The 23,606-nt window shown below is 41.4% G+C and overlaps 1 protein-coding gene across 3 annotated transcripts in view; it reads left to right on the top strand.

Moving 5' to 3' along the window:
- The window catches only part of LOC145358874 (E3 SUMO-protein ligase PIAS4-like), a 94,991-nt gene that overhangs the window by 36,810 nt on the left and 34,575 nt on the right, over positions 1-23,606 (top strand). For all 3 annotated transcript variants that reach the window (XM_080213230.1, XM_080213231.1, XM_080213229.1), the window contains 2 exons: positions 10,937-11,309; positions 21,139-21,220. In XM_080213230.1, coding sequence (XP_080069356.1) covers positions 10,937-11,309; positions 21,139-21,220 — 455 coding nt within the window. The remainder of the gene's footprint in view (positions 1-10,936; positions 11,310-21,138; positions 21,221-23,606) is intronic.

Genomic DNA, 23,606 nt, shown 5'->3' with positions numbered 1-23,606 from the left:
TAAAATAATACTGGATAATTGAATTATTTATTTATTAAATCATTAGGCCAGCAAATTCTTTTCAACAAATAATTAAATTTGTATTTTTTTTCTTCAGGTGATAAGTCAAAGAACACCTTGGTCAGACCCCATTTGGTGTACTGTGCTCAGGTCTGGTCGCCTCATTACAGGAAGGATGTGGAAGTCATTGAAAGGGTGCAGAGGAGATTTACAAGGATGTTGCCTGAATTGGGTGGCATGCCTTATGAGGATAGGTTCAGAGAGCTTGGTCTTTTCTCCTTGGAGAGACGAAGGATGAGAGCTGATCTGATAGAGGTGTATAAGATGATGAGACGTGTTGATTGGGTGGATTCTCAGAGGCTTTTTCCCAGGGCTGAAAAGGCTGCCATAAGAGGACACGGGTTTAGTGTGCTGGGGAGTAGGTACAGGGAAGATGTCAGGGGTAAGTTTTTCGCTCAGACGGTGGTGGGTGCGTGGAATCGGCTGCCAGTGGCAGTGGTGGAGGCAGATTCGATTGGGTCTTTTAAGAGACTTCTAAATGAGTACATAGGACTTAGTAGGATTGAGGGTTATAGGTAAGCCTAGTAGGTAGAGATATGATCGGTGCAACTTGTGGGCCGAAGGGCCTGTTTGTGCTGTAGTTTTATATTCTAACACTAGAAAAAAAATTCAGAGAAACAGAATATATTACAATGCATCACAGCGATCATTACAGAATAAGAAACATGAGGGCAATGTAAACCAAAAATCACAGGTCAGCCATTGATTGTAATTATTTTCTTTACCAGGAGGATTAATTATTTATTTTGCACAGACCCACATATGTATTTCATTGGAGAGTAACAAAATAGAAAATTATTCATTTAAAACCAATAGATCATTAAGAGTAGTGGAAAGAAATAAATCACGTATAATTCAATTGTGTGAAGTGAAATGCCAATGAGGGATAGATAAGTGCACAGGTCCAGAACTTTCTCACTTATTTCTGTGGGCACAGTGTTTATTTCTTCTATAAAAGTGAAAATAATAAAAGGAAAGTATAACCAAAGTGGAGCATTTTGTATAGTATTAGCTGATAACAATTTCTTAATTCACTGACAAGAAACAAGTTTAAACCTTAGCTGTTTTCAAAATCATTTGTAATGAGGATTTGTTCTGATGTTTCTGATGTTGAGGAAAGTAGTGAAGCCACATGTGAACAAAACATACTGTGATTTACACAATTCTATGCATTACTGCCTTTTAAAAAATTAGCCTGCAGTTATTCAAATCCATAATTATTGGAAAGGATTACAAGTGTGGAATGTTGAAATCATAGAAGTGGGCAGGTACTTTCAATAGTCCAGACTGCGATTTTCATAGAAATTGACAGCACAGAAGGCAGCCGTTCTGCTCACTGTTAGAAAATAGCTATCCTTCCATATAGCCAAAATGTTCTAGTCCTGTCAACATTCTTAAAAAGCTATCGCACTCTCTCTAGTGCAATTACATCCTTCTGGTAATGTGCTGACCAGAACTGTACCTAGTACTTTAGGCTTAACCAATGTTTTATGCATTTGTAGCATAATCTACCAGTGACTATACAAGCTATACCTTGGCTAATAAAGGGAAGTATCCTGCATACCGTAACCACTTTACTACCTAGCTTCTCATTTTCAGGGATCTGAAAATGAGAAGGATCAGGGATTTTCAGGGATCTACACTGGTAGAGAATCCCACCCTCCCACCTCCTCTAACCTAATTATAAGTGTGGGGGAAGTTTTTTTTTTATTTTATTTTTATTTTTCTGCTGGTAATTGCTTCAGGGATGGCAGTTCAGGCAGTAAGCTGCATCTCCTGTGGGATGTATGTGGTGAGGGAATCTAGTAGTGTTTCAGGTGATTTTACTTGTAGGAAGTGTGTTAGATTGCAGCTTCTGGAGGAGCGTGTAAAGGAGCTGGAGGTGGAATTAGAGGAACTCCGCATAATTCGGGGGGCGGAGGTGGAAATCGATAGGAGTTATAAGGAGATAGTCACTCCTAGAAATGAGTCTTGGGTCACTGCCAGGAAGAGGGGAAAGAAGCAATCGGGGGGACAATCCCCTGGGGCTGTTCCCCTCCAAAATAGGTTTTCGGTCCTGGAGGCTACAGTTGAGGAGGAATCAACTGGGGATAGCCAAAGGGAGCAGGTCTCTGGGGGTGAGCCTAGTGTGAAAGCTCAGGTGGTTAGGGGCTGTAAAAGATTGGGCCTCGTGATTGGGGACTCCACAGTTAAGGGGACAGATAGGAGAGTTGGAAGTAAAGGTAGGGACTCAGGGCTGGTGTGTTGCCTACCAGAGGCTGGGGTCCGGGATGTATCAGAAAGGGTATTCAGGACTCTTAGGGGAGAGGGAGATCAACCCCAAGTTATAGTTCATGTGGGGACACATGACATAGGGAGGTTAAGGGAAGGGGATATTAAGCAGAGATTTATGGAGTTGGGGTGGAAACTAAAGGCCAAGTCTGATAGAGTGGTTATCTCCGGACTCTTGCCTGTGCCACAGGATAGTTTAGAGAGGAATAGAGAGAGGGAAAGTTTGAACTCGTGGCTGAGGGGTTGGTGCAGGGAGGGAGGGGTTCAGGTACTTGAGCAATTGGGGCTCATTCTGGGGAAGGTGGGACCTCTATAAGAGGGATTGTCTACACCTGAATCAGAGGGGGACCAATATCCTGGGGGGTAAATTTGCTAAGGCTATGCAGGGAGGTTTAAACTGATTCGGAGGGGGGGTGGGATCCTGAGTAGAGGGGTTGAAAGTGAGGGGGCCATAGATGGGGACTGCAATGCACAGCATCGCAGGGGTGGGGTGGAGCAGGGTTTGAAATGCGTATACTTTAATGCGAGGAGTATTCGCAATAAAGTGGATGAACTTGCAGCGTGGATCAGTACCTGGGACTTCGATGTTGTGGCCATTTCAGAGACATGGATAGAGCAGGGGCAGGAATGGTTGCTGCAGGTCCCGGGGTTCAAGTGTTTTAGTCGGAGTAGAGAAGGAGGTAGAAGGAGGGGGGAGGGGTAGCATTATTGGTCAGGGATTGTATCACAGTGTCAGAGAGGAAGTTTGATGAGGACTTGTCTGTTGAGGTAGTATGGGCGGAGATTAGAAATAGGAGTGGAGAGGTCACCCTGTTGGGAGTCTTTTATAGACCTCCTAAAAGTTCTAGAGAGGTTGAGGAAAGGATTGCGGAGACGATCCTGGTTAGGAGTGAAAGTAATAAGGTAATTGTTATGGGGGATTTTAACTTTACTAATATTGATTGGAATTGTTATAGCTGTAGCTCGTTAGAGGGGATAGTTTTTGTACAAAGCGTGCAGGAAGGTTTTTTGACTCAATATGTAGATAGGCCAACTAGAGGTGAGGCTATATTGGATTTGGTGCTGGGAAATGAGCCAGATCAGGTGCTAGACTTGGAAGTTGGTGTGCATTTTGGTGATAGTGACCACAATTCGGTTACGTTCACCTTAGTGATGGAAAGGGATAGGCATGAACCTCGGGCCAGTGGTTTTAGCTGGGGGAAGGGTAATTATGAGGCTATTAGGAGAGAATTAGGAAGCATAGGTTGGACTCGGAGATTACAGGGACTGGGAACGTCCGAAATGTGGAGTTTTCTCAAGGAGCAGCTACTGCGAGTCCGTGATAGGTATGTCCCTGTCAGGCAAGGAGGAATTGGTAGGGCTAGGGAACCGTGGTGCACCAAAAAAGTTGATTCGTTGGTTAAAAGGAGAAAGGAGGCTTATGTTCGGATGAGACGTGAGGGCTCGGGTAGTGCACTAGAAAACTTTAGATTGGCTAGGAGGAAGCTGAAGAGTGAGCTAAGAAGGGCTAAGAGAGGACATGAGAAGACTTTGGCTGATAGGGTTAAGGAGAATCCTAAGGCGTTCTATAGGTATGTCAAGAACAGAAGGTTGGTTAGGGCAAGATTAGGGCCAGTTATAGACAGCAGAGGGAAGTTATGTGTGGAACCGGAGGAGATTGGAGAGGCATTGAACCAATATTTCTCTTTGGTGTTCACGCAGGGGGACGTGGATATAGCTGAGGAGGACACTGGGTTGCAGGGGAGTAGAACTGACAGTGTTACAGTTGATAAGGAGGATGTGCTGGATATTCTGGAGGGTCTGAAAATAGATAAGTCCCCTGGTCCGGATGGGATTTACCCCAGGATTCTCTGGGAGGCAAGAGAAGTGATTGCAGAGCCTCTGGCTCTGATCTTCAGGTCGTCGTTGGCCTCTGGTATAGTACCGGAAGATTGGAGGTTAGCGAATGTTGTCCCATTGTTTAAGAAGGGGAACAGAGACTTCCCCGGGAATTATAGACCGGTGAGTCTCACTTCTGTTGTGGGCAAGGTTTTAGAAAAAATTATTAGGGATAGGATTTATAGTTATTTGGAGAGTAATGAATTGATTGGAGATAGTCAGCATGGTTTTGTGGCGGGTAGGTCGTGCCTTACTAACCTTATTGAGTTTTTTGAGAAAGTGACCAAAGAGGTGGATGGGGGTAAGGCAGTGGACGTGGTGTATATGGATTTTAGTAAGGCGTTTGATAAGGTTCACCATGGTAGGCTTCTGCAGAAAATGCAGATGTATGGGATTGGGGGTGATCTAGGGAATTGGATCAGGAATTGGCTAGCGGATAGGAGACAGAGGGTGGTGGTTGATGGTAAATATTCATCATGGAGTTCGGTTACGAGTGGTGTGCCTCAGGGATCTGTTTTGGGACCACTGCTGTTTGTAATTTTTATTAATGATCTGGATGAGGGTATAGTTGGGTGGATTGCTGATGACACCAAAGTCGGAGGTGTGGTAGATAGTGAGGAAGGGTGTCATAGTTTGCAGGAAGACTTAGACAGGTTGCAGAGCTGGGCCGAGAGGTGGCAGATGGAGTTTAATGCGGAGAAGTGTGAGGTAATTCACTTTGGTAGGAATAACAGATGTGTCGAGTATAGGGCTAACGGGAGGACTTTGAATAGTGTGGATGAGCAGAGGGATCTAGGTGTATGTGTACATAGATCCCTGAAAGTTGGGAATCAAGTAGATAAGGTTGTTAAGAAGGCATACGGTGTCTTGGCGTTTATTGGTAGGGGGATTGAATTTAGGAGTCGCAGCGTTATGTTGCAACTGTACACAACTCTGGTGCGGCCGCACTTGGAGTACTGTGTGCAGTTCTGGTCCCCACATTACAGGAAGGATGTGGAGGCTTTGGAGAGGGTGCAGAGGAGGTTTACCAGGATGTTGCCTGGTATGGAGGGGAGGTCCTATGAGGAGAGGCTGAGGGATTTGGGGTTGTTTTCGCTGGAAAGAAGGCGGCTAAGAGGGGATCTTATTGCAACATATAAGATGATTAGAGGTTTAGATAGGGTGGATAGTGATAGCCTCTTTCCTCGGATGGAGAAATCTAGCACGAGGGGGCATGGCTTTAAATTAAGGGGGGGTAGTTATAGGACGGATGTTAGGGGTAGGTTCTTTACCCAGAGGGTGGCGAGGGATTGGAATGCCCTGCCTGCTGCAGTTGTAAATGCGCCTAGTTTGGGGGCGTTTAAGAGATCCGTGGATAGGTTTATGGACGAAAAGGGATTGGTTTAGGTTAGTGGGTCATTGTTTTGTAACTGGTCGGCGCAACATCGTGGGCCGAAGGGTCTGTTCTGCGCTGTAATGTTCTATGAAGACGTACTCCAAGGTTCCACTGCGCCTCCACACTACTTTGTATCCTATCTCTTATTCTGTATTCCATTGCCTTGTTTGCCCTCCCTAAATGCTTTAACCACACACTTCTCAGGCTTTTATAGAATTACAGAATCCCTACAGTGCAGGCGGCCATTCGGCCCATCAAGCCTGCACCCACAACAATTCCACCCAGGCCCTATCCACATAGTGTCGGGGGATTATCAGGGTAAATACCTGGAGCTAAGGGTCAATTTAACTTGGCCAGTCAACCTAACATACACATCTTTGGCTTGTGGGAGGAAAATGGGAGCACCCAGAAGAAACCCATGCAGACACAGGGAGAATGTAAAAACTCCACATAGTCACCCAAGGTTGGAAATGAATCCAGGTTCCTGGCGCTGTGAGGCAGCAGTGCTAACCATTGTGCCACCATACCACCCATTCCATTTGAATTCCTTCTGCCACTTTTTTCCCACCTGACCAATCCATTCATTTTACTTTTATGGATTAACTGGATGCAAGTGTTGCATACAAGGCCAACTTTTGTCGTCCATCTCTATTTGCTCTAGAGATGATGAGCCATCCACCTTCTTGAACCACTGTAGTCCATGTGGTGCTGGTACACCCACAGTGTTGTTGGGAAAGGAGTTTTTGACCCACCGACAGAGAAGGAAGAGCAGTATAGTTCAAAGTCATGATTTGTGTGGCTTAGCGGGAATTTGCAGATAATGGTGTTCCCAATTATTGTTCTTCTAGGTGAGTAGAGGTCTTGGGTTTGAAAGGTGCTGTTCAAGGAGGCTTGGCAAGATGCTAGAGTATATCTTGTAGATGGTACACACTGCTGCCACTATGCATTGGTAGTGGGGAGTGAGTGAATATTTCAGTTGGTGGATGGATGGGGTGCCAGTCAAACAGGCTGCTTTGTCCTGGATGATGTTGAACTTGAATGTTGTTGAAGCTGCATGAAGCAGTCATCCAGGCAACTGTAGGTTAGTCCATCACTCTCTTGATTTATTGTTTGTAGATGTTGGATGGGCTTTAGGGAGTCAGGAGATGAGTTACTTGCTGCAGAATTCCCAGCCGCTGGCATGCTCTTTCAGTCACAGTATATATGTGGCTGGTTCACTCAAGTTTCAGATCAATGTCAGCCCCTCAGGATGTTGATGGTGTGGGATTCAGCAATTGAAATGCCTTTGAATGTCATGGAGGAATGATTAAATACTCTCATGTTGGAGATGATAATTTGACCCACATAAGTGCTAGGTAGTGTGACTTGATCTTACTTATCAGTCCAAGCTTATATGTTGTCCAGGGCTTGCTGTACACAGGCATGGACTGAGGCAAAACAGTATGAATAGTCATGAGTGCACAGAGTTTAGTACCAATCAATGAACATCCCCATTTCTGTCCCTATGATGAAGCAGTTGAAATTCTTTGGGTCTCAGATACTATGGCGAGGAACTCCAGCAAAGCAATGTCCTGATGATGGGCATCCAACAACTACAACCATCTTCTTTCCACTAGGAATGACTCCAAACAGTGGGAAGTTTGTCCCTGATTCTCACTGACTTCAATTTTGCTAGACCTCCTTGAGGTCACACAGTCAAATGCTGATTTGATGTCAAGGGCAGTCAGTCTCCGCTCAAGTTCTAATCTTTTCTCCACATTTCAACTAAGGCTGTAATGAGGTCTGGAGCCAAGAGACCGTAGCAGAACACAAATATAGCTTTGATGAGCAGGTTATTTCTGAGTAAGGACCATTTGATAACATTGTCAGTAACACCTTCCACTCAGGATGTTGATGTTCCTGCAATTTACAGCTTTTTTTCTTCACAATTAACTACACAGTTAATTTTTGTATCATCTGCAAATATCTTCATCAAGCCTCTTAAAACATTTAAATTTAAATAATTGATATGTACACAAAGCAAGAAATCTAGTGACTAGCTCCATTGAAGCCCACTGAAAACAGCCTCCCAGTAATCAAAATATTACTCAACTTTTGTCCTTTGCTTCCTGCCACTGAACCAATTTTGAATTGAACTTGTATCTTTCCCTTATCACTTTTCTGTCCAGTCTACCTCACGAACCTTCTCAAAAGCCTTATTAAAATCCACATAAACTACTTCAAATCCACTACCATCATCGACCCTTCTTGTTGTCTCTTCATGAAGTCAATTTTCCTGTTTAAATAAAAGTAACATGAATAATGTTACTATGATATAGATACAATTTGCTATGCAATTAAGTATATTTCTTTTCATTTGCTTTTAAATTTTAGACACCCTATTCAAAAGCAGAGTGAAAATTAAAAACTATTATGGTGAAAGGTAACATAACACTTAACACATTGAGCACCCTTCTGACAGGTTCTTTACTCAGTTTCTATGCTGCACTTAGGCTGTTTGTACAGATTGCACCTTCTGACAGCCTAAAAAGCCAGGAGGAAAGGGAGTTCGAGTTGAGTTGAGGAAAGGAGGAGCAAGGAGGCTTGAGTTGTGAGATTTATCTTGCAGAGGAAAATTCATGAATGCCTCGTATAAGTCATCTAGCTTCTGTAGCCATATACAGAGAAACAGGAATACGTGGAAAACGTACGTATAATAAAATTAAGAGGGTCAATATTACCTGCTAGTAACCATAACAGCCTATACGATATATAAATTACCTGCTGTGGGACGAGATAGGCGGTAACTCAACACTTGAGAGAACCCACCAGTCAATGAATAATTTAAAAGTGAAAGCGAACAAGTGGGTTTTGGGAACCGACAGAAGGGTTGTTTTCCTACATTTCAGCACACACATTATGATTTTTTTTTTGTGTCCGGTAACTAGCACAGTTCTATCAGCGTTTGGCCGTTAGCGGCGCCCGCCAGCTTCGGCTTTTAAACAGCCGCGCGCGATCGTCGCCAGCTTCCCCCTCCCCCACCTGATAAATCCTGGCGCTGTGATTGGCCGCTCGGCCCTGGGCGGAGGGAGTCTGCGCAGAAAGACAGAGCCAGCCGAGATAGGGACAAAAAAAACATGGCGGAACAAAGCGCGGCCAAGGTAACCGACTCCAAACGGTGACTGGGATATCGGGTAGGGTGGGGAAACTAACGAGCGAATTCGGGGGGGCGCCAGGGGTTTTACGTTCAATGAATTCTAGTTTTTAAATGATCGTTTTAGCTGAGGGTCGATAGGGATGAGGGCCGGTTTCGCCCCCCTTTTTCCTCACTGAGCATGCTCAGTACTAGGTGATTTTTGGACTTAAATCTCCCGCCAAGAGGAAAGCGGCTGACTATCCTGAGGGTCAGAATGACCTTTGTGATATTAAACCCGGGAATTATACCACAATGATCAGAAGCTGCAACTAATTATCTGAGAGTTCTTTCAGAGGTTTCGCAGAAAATATTCAAATATTTGTGGAGAAAGAGGCTTGCCACATAAGTTTATGCTGAGGCGTAAATGTTGAACATGAATTTCCCTGTTTATCTGATAGTGCTTTGGGATAATTAGCATTCATCTGAGCGTCACTGGTTTAATGTCTCATCCAAAAGACCAGCAACTGAAAGGCAAGAATAAAGAAAACGAAAAGGAGTACTTGAATTCAGATACTGAGGGCCCAATACAGCAAGGAACCTGCAGGAATATGAAGTGTAGGAGTGAAATCACTGGCGAGAATAAAGGAAATGAAATGGGGTACTTGATGACAGAAACAGAGGGCTCAATACTGCAGAGAACCTGCAGGAGTGAAATCATTGACAAGGAAAATCCAAAGATTGGAACACTAAAAGATATTGTCAGCAAACAAAAAGGAGGATCTATAAAGGACCATAACGGTATCTTGTATGTGGAGGTGGATAGTGTTGGTGTGGTTCTTAATGAATGCTTTGGATCTGTTTTTACAGAGAGAGATGATACTGTCATTCCATTAGGAGGATTGTGAAATATAAAATGAAATTAACAGTGAAAGAGATTGGGATTTAACATGTTTTTGAAAAGTGAATTTACCTCCAGGGCTGGATGAAATATTTCCTAGGCTGCTAGGACCAGAAATGGTGGAGGCACTGTGCATCATTTTCTAATCCTCTCTGGCTACAAGTGAGGTACCAGAGAACTGGAGGATAGCTAACATTGTGCATTGTTTAAAAGGGGGAAACAGATTATTGGGGGGAAAAGAGTTTTGTGGGACAGGATCAACCTCTGTTTGGAAAGACACTTTCCAAAAGGAAAGGAAGGTCAAAAGTTAAAGGAAGGTCACTCTTGACTAACTTTTTTTTTGAGGAATTGGTGAGGATAATGAATGAGGCTGTATGAAACTTAGCAGGCCTTTTGATAAAATCCAATACGGTAAACTGTCATTAAGACAAAAACCAAGGCAAAAAGTGGGTTGGACCCAGAATTTGCCCTGGGGCAGGAATTAATAATAAAAACTGAAAATGCTGGAAAATATCAGGAGGTCTGACAGCATCTGTGACGAGAGAATATGCCAATGTTCTGAGTCTGGATGACCCTTTGTCAGAGCTGAAGACTAGGATTAAAGAGTCATGGTTGATTGTCTTTGTCACTAGAAAACTACTTGCAGTGGAGTTTTGCAGGACTCTCTATTGGGTCCCTTGCTTTTTTTTTTGTGGTATACATCAGTGATTTGATCTTAATTGAAGGAGGCATTTTAGTTATGAGGCAAAATTTGATAGGCTGGGCATGTTTTCTATGGAACAGAGGGGGGGTGAGGGGAGACCTAATTAAAGTGTATATAAATATGAGTAGATAGGAAGACCATATTGCCTTGAGTGAAACTGTGCCAGGGGACATAAATTTAGGGTGGATGTTTAGTGGGTATTCAAGGGAATTTTTTTTTACACAGTGTTGGTTTGGGGGGGTGGAATCTGGAACTTGCTGTATTGAAAAAGTACTTGATATGCCCTTGAAGTACTGTAACATCAAAGCCACAGACCAAGAACCGGAAAGTAAGATTAGGCTTGATGGCCCCTTGTCAGCCGAATCAGATACAATGGATCTTTCTCAGTGCTCTAGATTTCTGATTTCTATTGTAACCTCAATGAGCATTTCTCGTGCTGCACTAGAATGTCAACCAGGACCATGTGAATCCTGAAGTGGAATTTAAATCTAACTGATACTTTAGTGTGTTTCTTTCTCTTTGACTTAATTTGTGAAAATTGTAAAATTTAATAATCAACATACCTTAATTAACTGTAGTAATGGTGTTTGTTTTTCTTTCCCTCCACCCAATTCCCTCACCGGCCCCTCTGAGAAGAATATGATCCTGGGCTTTAGAGTATCTGAGCTTCAGGTACTCTTGGGGTTTGCAGGCCGCAACAAAAGTGGGCTGAAACATGAATTGGTCTCACGTGCATTACAGCTGGTAAGGAACAACTGCTCCTCGGAGATTTTAAAGAAGATCCAAGACTTGCATGCTCATCGCTACAGTACAAGGCCCACAAACACGCAGTGTCAGCAGCTTCCGCCTGCTCCAACATTTCCTTTACATTCTTCAGAGGCAGCCTTGAATGCCAGAACGTCCGTTCCAATTTGTCACACTGGAAAAACCGATACAAAATCCAATGTGAGATTAACAAAATTGCCTTTCTACGAAATTCTAGATGATCTGATGAAACCTACAGAACTAGGTAGGATTAATATCTTATTCACTTATGAATGGGGGGGGGAAGTACCCACTATGACTAATATGACTGTCAGTATTTTCAAAAGTAATTTTTGTTTTGCTGCACATATGAAGAGTACGTACTTTGGCATATTACTGAGAATCACAGTTTGTGTTTTCAGTTAAGTTCCTTTCATATTGCTGGTTGTTTCCCACTGAGTTCATTGAAACAGTGATTTTAAGTGAAGGTTTTCTAGTCAAAATAATTATACAGTTGCACATTTTCTCTACCGTTTTCCTTCTTTCTGAAAACATTAGGGGCTACGAGAATTCTGCAGTTGATAGCAGACTGCTGATATTTGCTCTTTGTGAGAGCACAACTACTTGAAAATTATTTGATCACTGAGCGCTATCTGGCTAAACCCAAAGGCTGTAGGGGACATTTCAATGAGTGGCCTTCCATGAACACCCTGCTCCCCATCTCTACCCACAATTCAATCAGTGTCTTGCAGATGTCTGCCCTTTGACTGACGGGTGTCTGAATTTGGTACAGTAATACTAGTGTTGATTTTGCTGTATATGCTTGGAAGTTTTTTATTCATTCGTGCAATGTGGGTGTTGCCAGCTAGGCTAGCATTTATTAGCCGTCACTAATTGACCTTGGAAATGACTTGTTTGCAGTACTTCAGAGTATAACTGAAATATGAACTCATCTTTAGCCTACCTTGGTTCTAGGTAGAAATAGCAGGAGTAAGGCTTTCCAAATTTGATATGGTCATGCTGCCAATTAATTGATGAATGTTGAATATATTCAATTTTATTTGGATATAATTTATTGTCATCTGAGCAGAAACAAACTATTATTTTCTTTAGTACTGAATGAGCTTTTCTATTGTTAGTGTTTACATTAGTGTTAGGACCAAAGAAAGTTGTGGCTCCCAGAATTTTCCAGTTTTTAAAATATTTTCAGTTCATACATTATGATCCTACAACAAACTGATAAGTGACCTTGGCTTTACACCTAGAAGAACAAGGGCAGCAGGTGCATGGGAATACTGACATCTCCCTAGCTCCTTTGTAAACCATACAGCTTCCTGTCTTGGAAATATGTTTCCATTCCTTAATTGCACAGTCAAAATCCTGGAAAGAACACTGGAAGCAGCTTCACCATGCAAACGTCAACAGATTCAAGAAGACAGCTCACCATCGCCTTCTGTAGGCAATTAAGGATGAGCCAATGCAGACTTTACCAGTGATGCCCTGTGAATAACTAGAAGCCCTAAAAATGGCTTCTCAGTTAAATTGCTGACCGCATATCAAAAGCATAAACTGTGCACATACAGCTGACCTGAACTCACTGCATTGTCTTTTCACTTTAAAAGTGCTGACTCTCTTCAAAAATGCTGACTGACTTGCTATATTTCCAGCATTTTCTGTTCTATTCAACATTCGTAGATTTAACCTTCATTTGACCAAACTCAGATAGTTCTTCCCTAGTTTATTCTCAATTTCTGCCAGATTGAATATCTCACAAATGCAGACTCCATTTGAATATTGCTTAGAAAAATATATCCTAATCTCCTTCACACCAAAGTTGACAGTTATGTAGCACATAATGTTTTGTTCTCATTGCTTGCTCGTTCAGCAAAAATTGAGAGCATGTTATAGTACAAGCAACATATTAACTATTTGAGTAACTTATTGACTTTGTGACACAGCTGGAATAATTCTGCAGCTAAATGGAAAAAATCCAAAGTATTTTCATTTGTTTGTACGTACACATAAGGTGCCTAAGTGAATGTTGAAATCAACTACGTTTGTGAACACATTGCAAAACCTTAAAACTGCCTCCATTCCAATTAAATACTAAGTATTTCCTAAAGTAAAGAGTTTGAATTTTAGATTGGCCTATATCACATGTATAATTTTGATTCTTTATAAAATTCATGAAAATGCTAAAGTAGAGTCCATATCTTGATATATGAATATCCCATATTCCTGCATTGCAGCAGGAATGTCCACAGATCGTAAAACTTAACTTTCAAGATGACCGTGATAATGCATCTGCTTCATGTTTGTTGATGCAAGAGTCAACAATTATTTATTTCTGTGCATGTCTGGGATTTTGACACTTGTCATGAAACATAAATGCTTCAAATTAAATGTTTTCTATAACCTCTCAAAATATTGGAGGAACACAGCAAGTCAGGCAGCTTCTTTTGTAGAGAAAGTGATTTCATCAGAACAGACTACCTCCATGTTCATGCCGAACTACTTCGGGTGCATGTTTGTCACACACACAGGTGGATTTTGACGGCTTCTTTGCAACATAAGCCACCTTCTGGAAAAGGTCATCAATTTGCTCAATGTTATACTGCACCATTGACTATGCTTATTCATGGGAAATATAATTATTTTCCTGTCGAGTCCTTTTGAATCTCATGCATCACAAGGAATATCTATCTTGGAGCATTCCTGGTTTTAGTTGTTTGGTTATTTAATGCTATTGTCTAGATATGTTGGTTAAACTACCAAACGATATTGCATAGATTTTGAACCACAGAAGGAGACCAACTGATCTAGGTTATGTTTCACATGAACCTCCTTTCACTCCTCTTCATCTAACCCTATCAGCAAGGTATTAAACTTGATTTGTTCTCACTGGAACAATGGAGGTTGACGGGTTCCCTGATAGAAGTCTACAAGATTATGAGGGGCATGGACAGATTGGATAGTCAGAAGCTTTTCCCCAGGGTGGAAGAGTCAGTTACTAGGGGGCATAGGTTTAAGGTGTGAGGGGCAAGGTTTAAAGGAGATATACAAGGCAAGTTTTTTTACATGGTAGTGGGTGCCTGGGACTCACTGCTGGGGGAGATATTGGAAACATATACAATAGTGAGTTTTAAGGGGCGTTTGGACAAATACGTGAACAGGATGGGAATAGAGGTCCCTGGAAGGGTAGAGGGTTTTAGCTCAGTCAGGCAGCATGGTCAGTGCAGGCTTGGAGGGCTGAAGGGCCTGTTCCTGTACTGTAATGTTCTTTGTTCTTTGTAAATTGCCCCTTTATATCTCCATTGATAAAATTTAAATATGTCTCGAGTTTTTTTCCTCGATTTTAGATTTCAGCAGAATTTCAGTACAGGCACTGAGAAATTATTTATCAAGTCTTCCAGAAAGTTGAAGCTGTGACATGCTGTTAACCTTGAAATGACATAAGTGAATGAACTTCAGTCGCAAGTTTAAATTTTCTAAAGTCAGATTGAGAGTGCTGTGAACAGTTGCTGTCAATAAATTGTAGTCCAGCATGAGTCATTCAGTTAATGTTATAAATTAAGCACATACTCACAAAAAAAGTTTTGAATTTTTACGGACACAAATATTGTATATGGGCAACAATTTTGCCTTTGGTTCCTAGGCCTTTCAATCAGTCCTCTAATGACTGTAGGTCATCGAGGTTCACAGCATGAAAGTAGGCTGTTTGACCATGTCGTCCAGTTCTGTTGACTATCTAGCTGATCTATTTTATAGACCTCTATAAGATCACCCCTAAGCCTCCAATGTTTCAGGGGAAAAAACATGTCCTAGTCTATCCAGCCTCTCCTTATAATTCAAACTATCAAGTCCCAGTAGCATCCTGATAAATCTTTTCTGCACTCTTCCTGGTTTAATAGTATCCTTTCTATAAGGCATAATAAGCAGTTCAGATGTTGTTAATTCCCTTTTGAGATACTTCATTTTACTGTGAAAGCCCCTTAATGTATTTACACTTGATTTTTGGGTTGAAAGAAAACTATAACGTCAAATATTGAATTAGGCAATAACATTGCAGATATTAGACTGGGATAAAAATTGTGCAGGCTTCCCTCCCCATCGACTTAGCCCTTAATTTTATTTTTGAACAGTGAAAATATGGTTTTTGGGGGGCTCAAGGTGATCTTGCGTGTTTACATTGCTTGTATATGGGGTTTCAGTTTTTTGTAAAAAGGACAGCACCACCACATAAATAGTGATGCCTGGAACTTTGCAACTACTGACATTTTCAGTTCTCGCGTCCAAAGGAAAGTGCAAACTACCCAGAAGTTCATGGTACTATAATTAAACATGTTCTGTATTAGTTCGGAAAAATAGAAGCAGTTTTCTAGTAAGTGGACAAGTACAAAATTAGACTTTGTTTACCTACCAGGACTTACAGATCTCCAGTTTCACTGATGAATATATTTGATAAAATTAGAAATGTTTCTGATTAATTCAGTGTTAGCTCGTGTCCCAATTTTCTAATTTAAAATAACTATACCAATTTTTGTGCTTTTCATTTTGCCACTGATCTCAATGCAATGCCTGCAAATATGGAATAAAATGCAAAAATTCTATCTTCTAAATCCACCCAGTCTTGTTCCTCCTTTGTGATTAATGGTAGAACCTTGAATTAAAAAACAGAAAATGCTGAAAACACTCAGGTGATCCAGTAGCACCTATGCAGAGGGAAACTAAGAATTTTCAGGTCAGTTTTGTTAGAATTGGAAAGTAAGTACAATGGGAAGGAACAGTGGTGGGAGGTGGAAAAAACAAAAGAGAAGATCTGTGATAGAATGGAAACAAGAGAGCTTAAATTATAGAGATGATGGTGTGAAGCGAAAGGAGGTGACAATAGGGCAAATAAATAAACAAAATATGGATGTATTGAAAACTGTCATCACCATTAAGCTCCATCCAAAAAGGGAAACATGGAGGGAGAGGTTATGATTGGAAACTGTTGAATTAATTGAGTTTATAAAAGTATCAAATCACAAGGTGAAATGCTTTCCTTGAGCTTCATTGGAAAAGTGTCGGAGGCCAAAAATAGAGAGGTCGAAGTGGGAATGGGGTAAAGAATTTAAATGATGTGATCAAAAGTTTGGGATCATGCTTGTGAATTGAATGGAGGTGTTCTGCTTTAAACAAACAGATCATCCAATCTGCATTGGGTCACCCCACAGTAGAAGAGATCGAAATAATAAGCAGCAAAATAAAGTATACTGTATTAAAGGAAAAACATTTAACTCTGAAGCAGTGACTGGGCTCATGGACGGTAAGAAGAGAGGTGGTAAAATGGGAGCTGCTGCATCTTCTGTGGTTGCATGTGAAAGAGATGGGGTGTTGAGGAGTGGATCACAAGTTGGCGAGTGAACAATCCTTTCAGAATTCTGAAAGGGGAGTTGAAGAGAAGATGTTTTGAGAAATGTTTCTTTTAGTATTTGTTCATGGGATGTGAGTATTTCAGCCAAGGCCAGTATTTGTTGCCCTTGAGAAGTGGCAATGAGCTGCGAGAGTCAATCTGGTATGGATATAAGCATAGTCTTGTATGGAGGCAATCCAGATCCTTCATCCAATAAATGAAGGAACAGGTGTATGGTTCCAAATCAGAATGGCCTGTGATTTACAGTTGGTGGTGTCCCCATGTGTTTGTTGCTCCTCGAGAGATAACAGGTCATGTGTTAGGAAGGTGCTGTTGGAGAAAGTTTGGCAAGTGGCTGTGCTGCATCTTGTAAATAGTACAGACTATTGTTATTGTCCACCCATGTGGATGGAGTGAATGCTTAATAGTGGACGGGGTCCTGATCAAATGAGCTGCTTTTCCCTGGATAGTGTCAAAGTACTTGCATGTTTTTGAAGCTGAATTGAGGTGTCCATCTATTATTTGTCTAGTTTCATGATTATAATGTGGCCTTACAATGAGGCGTGGGATTCTGCAAAAATGAGAGGGGAGCTCTTTTCTTCTGTTCTTGTAATCCATCGGAAACCTCCACAACTTCTGTGAGTCATATGACCTGTATCAAGCAATATTTTGGTTCAGCACAAATCCATTTTAAAATAGCAAACACAAATTTTGATGTACACAGTTTTGATGTCTTTTTATGTCTTATTGACAAAAGAGGAGTTACCAAGTAAGCTAATTGCAGCAGAATTCCCAGATTCTGACCTGCTCTAGTAGCCACAGCATTTAGTTGGCTGGTCCCGCTAAGTTTCTGGTCAATGTTAACTCACAGAATGATGATGATGCTGGGGTATTCAGCAACAGTGATGCTGTTGAATGCCAAGGTTGAAATGGCCACATTTTCTGTCGTTGGGAGATGATCATTGTCTGGCACAAATACTACTTATTACTTGAATGTTGTCCAGGTCTTGCTGCATGTTGGCAGGGATCAAAGAGTTCAGTATCTGACGAGTTACAGATGGTATTGAACTGTGCAACTATCAGCAAACAGCTCCACTTCTGACCTTGCGTTGGAGGGAAAGTCATTGAAGCGTTGGTTGGACCTAGAATGTTACACTGAGAAAGTCCTATGGCACTGACCTGGGGTTGAGTTGATTGGCTTCTAACATGCAGAACTATCTTTCTTTTGTGCTCAGCATAACTTTAGCCAATGGAGAGTTTTCTCTGATTCCCATTGATGTCAGTCTTGCTAGGGCATCTTAATGCAACATTCTGTTAAATGCTAGCTTGATGTAAAGGGCAGTTCCTCTCATCTCACCTCTGGATTTTAGCTTTCCAGTCCATGTTTGTGTTAAGGCTTTATTATGGTCGGGAACTGAGTGGCTCTGGCAGAACCCAACTTATGTGTCAGTGAGCAGGTGATTGTTGTGCAAGTGCCACTTGAAAGTATTGTCAATGATATTGTCCACTTTTTTGTTGATAACAGGTAAGGCTGATGGGGTGGTAATTGGCTGAATTGGATTTGTCATGTCTCTAGTGGACAGGACATAATCTGGATAATTTTCTACACTGTCAGGTATGTGGTAGTGTTGCAACTGTATAGGAATGGTTAGTTCTGGAGCACAAGTCTTCCATATGATGACCATGACGTTGTCAGGGCGCAATCTTACTAAATCCAGTGCCTTTAGCCATTTCTTGATATCACATTGAGTAAATTGAATTGGTTGAAAACTGATGTCTCTGATGGTAGAAACCTCAGAAGGCCAAAATGGACCATCTGCTTGGCACTTAGGGCAGAAGATGATTGCAAATGTTTCAGCTTTGCATGTTGCACTGGTGTACTCGGCTCCTGCTTCATTCATGGTGAGGATGTTTGGAGGCCCCCACCCCCACTTAGTTGTTTAATTGTCCATCACCATTGGTGACTGGATGTGGTAGAACTGCAAAGCTTTGATCTGATCCATTGGTTGTGGTATCATTTGACTTTTCTCTATTGCATGTTGTTTCTCCTATTTAAAATGCATGTCATCCTACGTCGTAGCTTCACCAGGTTGACACCTAAGATATGCTTGTTGCTGCTCCTGACGCCTTCTCCTGCTTAAACTCTTAATTTGATCCTTCGAATTAATGGTGATGGTAAAGTGAGGGGCATACTGGGCCATGAGATTAGATCGTGGTTGCTTGCAATTTTGCTAAAAACCTACAGTGCATCATCTGTGTCCAGTTTTGAGCTGCTATATGTGTTCTGAATTTAGCATAGTAGTCATGCCATCACAACATGGTGGAAAGTATCCGTGACTATGAAGGTGTGACATTGTCTTCACCAGGGTCTCATAGAATCATTGAACCCTACAATGCAGAAAGAGGTCCTTCAGCCCATCGAGTCTGCACCGACCACAATCCCACCCTGGCCCTACCCCCTTATCCCTACATATTTTACCTGCTAACCTATGCATCTCAGGACACTAAGGGGCAATTTTTAGCATGGCCAATCAACCTAACCTAGTATTGTGGTCATTCTTGTTGATGCAAATTAATCTGACAGGTAAGTTTGAGAATCAAGTCAAGGAGCTTTTTCTTGTATGCTTATTTAGAGGAAAAGAGTGAAGTTAAATGATCAGTTCAATGTGGGAACAAATTCAGCCACATGGATGTTGTTGGTGATGCTGGTTGGTTGGATCAACATTTAGGAAGAGACTGAGAACTGCAGCTTGTATTGGTAAAGGATGGAAGTGTAAATTGGATGTTGATGGTAAAAAGCCAATGGTTAGGGACTGGAAACTATTGAAAGTGGCGGAGGACTTAGGATCATAATTGGGAAGAAATTGGTTCTATAGCACAAGAAAGATTTAAACCGTAGGTCTACGAATGAAGTTCTGTTTGTGGATAATGGGAAGTAGGCTGTTCAGGATTGCGGGAATCAGGCATTTTGCTATTCAGTGAGATTAAAGCTGATCTGTGACCTAACTCAACATAATCACCTTTGCCCCAAGTTCCTTCATACTTTGTTTCGTAGAAATCTTTCAGACTCAGACTTAAAGTTGTAACTGACCCAGCATCCATCGCTGTTTGTGGAAGGAAGTTTCAAATTTTTCTAACTTCTACATGTAGCCTGTTTCCTAATTTCACTCCTGAAGAGGTCTGCTTGTTAATTTGAATCTTGTGTCCACTAATCTTAGACTCCCCAATCGGCAAAAATGGTTTTGTTCCCTTGAATATCCTGAAAGTTTCAATCAAATTGCCACTTAACCCTCTAAATCACAGACAGTACAAACCTAGTGTGTGATCTCGCCTTCTCATTTAACCCTTGGAGTCCATGTAAATAAATGGTAAATTAGCCATGTTCCATGAAGGACCGGAGATGTTTTTCCCCGTTAGAGAGCGACAGACGATTGATTATATAGCTTGAAGGGCACTGCCCCACACCCAACAGAGGGGACAAGGCGAACTGCCATAGCCAGTGTGGAGTTTGAACTAGTGTTAGCATCATTCTGCATCACTCTCTACCCAGCTGAGCTAATTGAGCCTGGAATTGATGTATCTGGTAAATCTGAGGTTAGAGGTGATGGAGGGATCTCCAGAGGAGAATAAATCATTACTGGTAGCCTTAGACAGGAAAATCTTGAGGCCTTTTGTGAGGATTTTGCTAAGTTTCTTGTCTTTTGATTCTTACCGCTGCTGCTCCAGCTGTCTCATTCTTGTTGAGCTGCTTACCCCTGCACCCATCTCTGCCCGAACAAAGATGGAGTGGAAAAAAAACAAATTTATGTACAATTGGCAACATAATATAAAATACCAACAATACAGCTCAACACCCTGTTGTCAGCTGTTGAACATCAACTAATCTGTCTGTGCTCCTGCCAACTCACATGCATCAAAAGATGTTCTGAAGCTATTTCAAAAGTTGGTAGCTTGGGGCGGGCAAAGGAGACTGCATTTCTGTTGTGTACTTTTCTGTCTGATTCTCAACAGATATTTTCGGTAGTCAATTTACATTAATTATCTTGGAACCAGCAAAAGAAATTGCAATTAAAGAAATGGTAACATACTACCAATTTGAGTTTCAAGCAGAGCATCCTGTCTGTGTGAAAGGATCTAGGGTGGGATTTTCTGGCTGCATTTGTCCCAAAACTGGAAAGTCCCACCTGAGATCAATAGATCTTAGTATGATCCACCTCAACCCCCGCCTGCTATGATTCCCATGGTGGGCAAGATGTGAAAGTCCCCCTCTTCATTTATTAGTGGTTAAAGGTATAGATATCTAAGAATTTGTGTGCAGATATGATATGAATTCTAGCACTTCTACTGTATTTTTAAACTTTAATTCAGGGGAGTTGTATAATTTAAATCCTAATTATGTATTGGCTTTTAGGGTTTGGACAGTTTAACTGATTCCTAAATCATTGAATTCTTTGGAGGTATAATATTCCTTCTGCACTGCAAGTGTTACATATTCTTGGTGTTCCTGGTTAAATGTGGGGAAATTTGGCATTTCAGTGGTACATTTATGAATTAAGATATTTTATTCTATCTCAATTCTAGTTAAATGCACACAGTATATGCTTATACAAAAGAAGGATTCATTAATCTGTCTTGCCATGCTGCATTTGATATGTTCAGTTGCAGTATAGAATATTTGAGTTACTGACCTTTTTTTCAGTCCCAACCACCAGTGAGAGGATTCAAGAGAATCAGTTCAGTTTTACATTAACTGATAAACAGAGGGAACAGATTATCTCTGGGTAAGAAAACACTTTTGTCCAACTCATTCAATATTTTCATTACAGTATGCTAGCATATTTGTTTTAAAAAAAAGTAAATGTTCTGATGAAATTCTGGTAGAAATTGTTCAGTTAGTCTTTCAATTCCATTGGATGAAGTTTTGTAAATGTTCTTTTCATTTTTTCCTTCTGCTGTCCTCAGTCGTCCAACTTAAAATCAACGGGATATCCTCTGGCAATATGTTATGGTGCAGGATGATTTCATTAACTGAATGAAGGAACTTGCACATAAGTCAGCAGATAAAGGAACAGGAGTAGTTCATTTAATCCCAAATCTGTTCTGACATTGAGAAATCGTGACTAACTTGTGACCTAACTTCATACACCCATCTATGCTCCGGATTTTTTTAAATTCCTTCATGGGACATGGTCATTGCTGACTGGGCAGCATTTATTGCCCATCCCTAGTTGCCTGAGGGCAGCTGAGAGTCAACCACATTGCTCTGATTCTGGAGTCACATATAGGCCAGACCAGGTAAGGATGGCAGACTTCCTTCCCTAAAGGACATTAGTGAATCAGATGTGTTTTCGTAACAATCGACAATGGTTTCATAGTCATCAGCAGATTCTTAATTCCAGGTGTTTTATTAAATTCAAATTCTACCACCTGCCGTGGGATTTGAACCCAGGTCCCCAGAACTGTAGCTAAAATTGTGGATTAATAGTCCAGTGATAATACCTCTGAGCCATTGCCTCCCCATATATCCCTCAATACTTTTTAATTAACAGAGTTTTGCTTTTATTCATTCATTGGATGTAGGTGTTTCTGGTTACACCATCCCTTACTGCCCTCCATTTCAGAATCAACCACATTACTAAGGGTCTGGAGTCACATTTAGGCCAGACTGGTTAAAGACAGATTTCCTTCCCTCAAGGGCATTAGTGAACCAGATTGGGTTTTACGACAATCGACAGTGGTTTCATGGTCATCATTAGACTTTTAATTCGAGAATTTTATTCAATACATATTTCACTATCTGCTGTGGTGGAATTTGAACCCAGGTCCTTGGATCTTGCCCTGGTTTTCGGGATTACTAGTCCAGTGCCAAGACCACTATGCAACCACCTCAGGTTTAAAAATATCATTTGACTCCTCACTAACTGCCAGTGGAGGAAGAGTTCCAGACTTCTACCACCCTTTGCATGTAAAAGTATTTTCTTATTTCACTTCTGCAAGGCCTGGGCCTAATTTTTCTGGCTATGTCCCCTTGTCTGAGATTCCCCAAACAGTATAAATGGTTTCTCACTACCGTATCACTTCCCCTGAATATCTTGGAAGCTTCAAACAAATCACTTCTTAACCTTCTAAATTCCCTATTTTGTGTAAAATCTCCTCGTAATTTGATTCTTGCATTTCCAATATCTTTCAGTAAATCTAAGCTGCACTCTTTCCAAGGCTAGTATGTCCTTTGTAAGATATGGTGCCAAGAACAGACTGCAGTACTTCGTGTATGGTCTGGCCAGACCCTTATAGCTGCAGCATTACTCCTAATTCATAGAATAGAATCCCTCCAGTGCAGAAGGAGGCCATTCGGCCCATAAAGTCTGCACCGACCACAATCCTACCCAGGCCCTATTCCTATAATTCCACATATTTACCCTGCTAATCCCCTGACACTAGGGTCAATTTAGCATGACCAATTAACCTAAACCGCACATCTTTGAACTGTGGTAGGAAACCGGAGCACCCAGAGGAAACCCATGCCAATATGGGGAGAACATGCAAACTCCACACAGACAGCGATCTGAGGCGGGAATTGAATCCAGACCCCTGGCTATGTGAGGCAGTAGTGCTAACCATTGTGCCACCGTGTTGCCCCTGTTCCTTGTATTCTATAGGCCAGTATTCCATTCATCTTTCTGATTATATTTTGTACCTGTCCATGACATAAAATCCCTTTGTCTCTTTGGATTTCCATTACTGCTATGTCTCCAACATTTCAAAAGTCCCCTGCTGATTTATAATTTTTATGTCCAAAATTGATTACCTCAACTTGCCTATGTTGAAATTCATTTGCCACAGTTTTTGGCCATTTACTTCCAATTCTATTGTGTCATCAACAAACTTGGATATGTGACTCCCTGTCCCATCATCTAAGTCGTTAATAAATACAGTGATGAAGTCCCCAAAGATACCTGTGGGATGCCACTGGTCACATCCTGCCAATTAGAGTGTTCCTCCTATTCTCTCCTTCTGTGCAGCCAATATTTTAACTGTCAGTCATTTCCCCTTAAACCTGCGGGTTTCAACTTCAGCTAACCTTTGCTTATGTGGGACTGTATCAAAAATTTTCTGGAAATCCATAGAAATCGCATGTCTTGTCCACTACTTGTGTCACCTGTTCGA

Source organism: Carcharhinus amblyrhynchos, chromosome 26 (assembly GCF_965287045.1).
Source record: "Carcharhinus amblyrhynchos chromosome 26, sCarAmb.v2.hapA, whole genome shotgun sequence".
NCBI lineage: Eukaryota > Metazoa > Chordata > Chondrichthyes > Carcharhiniformes > Carcharhinidae > Carcharhinus > Carcharhinus amblyrhynchos.
The sequence above is the reverse complement of the archived record's forward strand: the minus strand, read 5'-3'. Positions and strand labels throughout refer to the sequence as shown.